We start from the raw sequence: 4316 nt of genomic DNA on the forward strand, positions 1-4316 counted from the left end.
ACAAGAGTCACATCCTGTCCCTGAGAGCATTGCCTAAATGCTCCTGGAGCTCTGGCAACCTTGGGGTCATGGCCAAACCCTGGGGAGCCTGTTCAGTGCCAACCACCCCCGGGGGGAAGATCTGAGATCCACCCTGAGCCTGCCCTGACACAGCTCCAGCCATTCCCTGGGGGCTGTCCCTGCTCACCCAGAGCAGAGCTCAGTCCCTGCCCCTCCTCTGCCCCTCACAAGGAAGTTGAGTCAGGACTGTTTTGATCCCTCAAATCCCATAGGGCCTTGAGGAAAGACTTTAGGTGAGGGTTGTACCATTCCAGCATCTGCTGGAAGGAGCCCCTAGTGGAGGATGGGGCAGAACCATCCCAAAAAACTCTCCATCCATCCATCCATCCATCCATCCATCCATCCATCCATCCATCCCTCCCCTCCTCCATCACACCCCTCTGTACCTCCCCCTCCTCCCGTCCCTGTCCCCCCGAAGGTGTCCCTGGAAACCCACCTGTCGTTGAGGCAGCAGTAGATGATGGGGTTGTACATGGTGGAGCTCATGGCCAGCCACATGATGGCCAGGTAGACCTGCTGGATGAACTTCTGGAAGTACCACTCGGGGTGGAAGTACTGCAGGGTGAAGTAGATGTGGTAGGGCAGCCAGCAGAGCGCGAAGGTGCACACCACGATGATCATCATCTTCACCACCTGAGCCAGGGACAGAGGGCAGGGACAGGGCCATCCATCAGTCAGTCCACCCAGCTCTTTTGGGCCTACAGGTGTTTCCAGCTGGGGGGCATCTTGGTTAAACCACCCACTTCTGTGGAGGACACACGTGTGGAGGACGCTGTGTTTTGATTTCAGCAGCTCTGCTCTGCACTGCGGTGGCCTCATCTCAGTGCTGGGGGCAGTTTTGGGGCACCACGATATTAAAAAAGATATTAAAGCCATTGGAGAGTGTCCAAAGGAGGCCACGAGGATGGGGAAGGGTCTGGAGGGGCCTTATGAGGAGCAGCTGAGGAGTGTTCAGTTGGAGAAGAGGAGACTGAGGGGAGACCTCCCTGCAGTTCCATCTGCCTGGGCAGGGGCAGAAGAGGGGCAGGACTGAGCTCTGCTCTGGGGGGAGCAGGGACAACCCCCAGGGAATGGCTGGAGCTGTGTCAGGGCAGGCTCAGGGTGGATCTCAGGGAAAGGTTCTTCCCCCGGAGGGTGGTTGGCACTGAACAGGCTCCCCAGGGCAGTGGGCACAGCCCCAAGGCTGCCAGAGCTGCAGGAGGGGTTGGATGATCCTCTGGGGCACAGGGTGGGATTTTCAGGTGTCTGTGCAGGGCCAGGAGTTGGGTCAATGATCCTTGTGTGTCCCTTCCCTCAGCATATTCCAAGTCCTGACCTGTTCCCCCCCCAGTGAAGGATTTAGGGCTGGGGTCAGCTGGGACTGGATGTGAGTTGTGGTTGGAGCTCCTCACCTTCCTCTTGGCCGACACCTGCTCGTGGTAGCGGTCGGAGGAGTCCCCGGGGATCTCGCTGGCCCAGAGGGTGAGTCCCACCACGGTGTAGGCACAGCCTATGACCAGGAGGGGCAGGAAGTAGATCAGGATGGTCATGCAGAAGTGGTACCTGCCAAAAAAACCAAAACTCACGGTCCCTGAGACGATCCTTCAGCTGCTCTGTCCTTGCGTTGCAAACTGAGATCAAAGGCCAAGCGTGGCACGTGGGCAAGGGGGATTTGGCACAAGTCCTGTAGATCTGGGGCTGGGAAGGGCTCCCTGCTCCCATTCCAGGCTGGGAAAGGCTCCCTGCTTTACCCCAGGCTGGGAAGGACTCCCTAATTTATCCCAGCCTCCTTCCTTTCACCCCAGTCTGGGAAGGACTCCCTACTTTCATCCCAGCATTGGGAAGGACTCCCTGCTTTATCCCAGACTGGAAAAGGCTTCCTGCTTTCAACCCAGACTGGGAAGGCTCCCTCCTTTCATTCCAAGCCTCTCCTGCCAACCCCTGGCACCCTCCTGGGATGGGATGTGCTACCTCCCAAGGGAAGGATGTTGCAGCTGAGGGGAGTTTTTCACCACCCCAAATTATCCCAGAGGTGGGTGTGGACTCTTCCTTCCACCTTGCAGCTGGAAACGCTGCCAGCCAACGTGTGTTCTGGGCACCTGAAAGGTGGGAATAGGAAGCTGAAGAAATCAGGGCTTTGCCTGCAGGATGGGATGCAGCTCAGCCAAACCCCAGTCCCCCAGGGGTTAAGGCAGGCTCAGGGGGCACTGAGAGTAACCCCAGTTCCCCAGAAAAGCCAAACCCTTGTCAGGGAGGTTTATTAAAACTCCTCAGTGAATTCAGCAGCTGGGCCAGTTCTCCAGGCTGGGAGGACTTGTGCCAGGAAAGGGCAGAATCCTTGAGTGTGTTTATAACATGGATAAATAAATCCAAACCCCAACAAGAGACTCTGGATTAAACTCACCACGGGCTCGGGGCTGTTTGGTTGGGGGTTGGTGGAGCTGGGGCAGGTTCAGTGGGAACTCAGGGGGAATTCAGTGAGGATTTAGGTTAAATAAAGGGGGTTAAACAGGAATAAAATCCTGCTGGTTTTCCCAAACACGACAGGGGGTGGACACTTTGGCCTTGCAGGGTCCTTCCCACCAGCAGAGCTTGCAGAAACCTCTCTGCCCTGTGGGAAGTCGAGTTCTAGTGGGACAGAAACAGGGCTGGTGCCAGCTTGAAAATCACCCCAAATGCTGCCAGGTCAGAGAGAATTTCATCCCCAAGCTTTGGGGTCTTTGCATGGATTTTTGGGGCTGGAATGGAAGGAGCTGCATCTTTTGAAGGCAGTCCAGGCCCTGGACCACTCTCAGCTCTTGCCATCCCTATATTTGACTGAATAACATCCCCAAAGTTAAAATGAACGGAGCAGGCTCCTGCCTGGTGCAATTCCCACAGGGAATGGGGCTGGCCAGGCCATCTCCTCCTTGTTTTTGTACCTGCAATCTCATTTGGCCTCCTCCTCCCCCAGCCCTAATCACATTTGGGATGGATTCCGTGGGGCTGTTTTCCATTTTGCTAATTAAGGAGGCGTCTCTGTGGCTCCACCAGGAGGGGTTTGTTGTGGCTCCCATGTAAGGCAGGATCTTAAAGCAGCTGCAACCAGCTCCAAGTTCTGCATGAAATCCCTCCTCAGAGGAGCTGGGAGACAACATAAGCAAGGCAGAGCTGCCTGGGCACGGCCAGGGATCCCAAAAAAAAACCCTCGGAGACTTTTTTTTTTTCTGTGGAAAATCGGCCTCCCCGTGGAACTGTTTGCGTGTTACTCTGCCTGCAAGGACTGCAGGATCAGGGCACTCAAGAGAAGCCTGGGGGTTGTATTTTAAGGGATTTAGGGCCTCGTGTGGGATGGAGAAGCCTGGAGGAGTTTTGGGATGCCGGAGGGTGGAGCTGCCTCCCAAAGCCCGGGGTTGTTGCCATATATAAAGGGTGACCCTGTGGGCTCTGATCTTCCAGAGAAACAGCGACTAGGGGGGGATTTCCCTTCCCTTAACAAGCAGAAGTGGCAGCTGATGAGATTGGAATAGACCAGCCATCCATTTGGGAGCAGGAGAGGGAGAGGGGATCGATGGCGGAATCGAATCCGCTGCAATTGTCGGCTCTGCTGCAGACGCTCCTCGTGCCGAGGTTCCCCCCCCTCAACGAGGACATTTTCCCAGTGACAAACCCCATCCCAGCCTCTGACACCCTCTGTGCTTTCCAGCCTCCATTCCCTAAGAGAAACCCCCCTGGAGTGAGGAGAAATCTCCCTTTTTTCTCCTCCAGGAGCTGTAAAAACCCCGTTATTATTTTTCACAAGCAAAGCAGCTGCCGCCGGTGCCTTCCCAAAATAACCTCTCCCAAGGCCATGGAGCAGGAGAGGGGGGCTCACAGTGCTCCCAATACCTGTCCCTGCAGTTATTTTGGGGCAGGAAAATCCCTCCTGGAGCTCTGCTGGGCTTTGCACAGGAGGGTCCGTGATGGTCGATGCTGCTGGAGCTGCAAGTTCCTTTCAATCCCCAAATTCTTGGGGGGGGGCTGGCTGCTGAAAAGCATCTGCTGAGCAGCTGCTTTCCCAGCTTTCCTGGGAGCATGGGATGCTCTGGCTTGGAGGTGTTTTTTCCCTGGATTAACCCTCTGGAAAAGCCACAGCCCCAGTGAACGACCCAGGGAAATGATCAGACCCTGAGCTGTCTCAGTTCCTGCTTCATTTTGGGGGGCTCAGCCCCATCCTGGGGGGGTGTTTCTTTCCACTGACTGGACTATGAAGGAATAATAAAGGTTGGAAAAGTCCTCTGGAGCTCAGCTTGGCCAGG

General features: G+C 55.8%; 1 protein-coding gene across 1 annotated transcript in view; it reads right to left on the reverse strand.

Annotated features, from left to right (window-relative positions):
• Positions 1–496: 496 nt before the first annotated feature.
• TACR1 (tachykinin receptor 1) overlaps positions 497–4316 on the reverse strand; it is a gene marked incomplete at its 3' end in the record, with an annotated part of 18200 nt that continues 14380 nt past the window's right edge. The window contains exons 3-4 of the mRNA XM_027909994.1: positions 1452–1602; positions 497–693 (exon numbers count right to left, since the gene is read on the reverse strand). Of these exons, the coding sequence (XP_027765795.1) occupies positions 497–693; positions 1452–1602 (348 nt within the window). The remainder of the gene's footprint in view (positions 694–1451; positions 1603–4316) is intronic.

Source organism: Empidonax traillii, unplaced genomic scaffold (genome assembly GCF_003031625.1).
Source record: "Empidonax traillii isolate 1590-97213 ecotype Southwest subspecies unplaced genomic scaffold, ASM303162v1 scaffold2589:size21297, whole genome shotgun sequence".
NCBI lineage: Eukaryota > Metazoa > Chordata > Aves > Passeriformes > Tyrannidae > Empidonax > Empidonax traillii.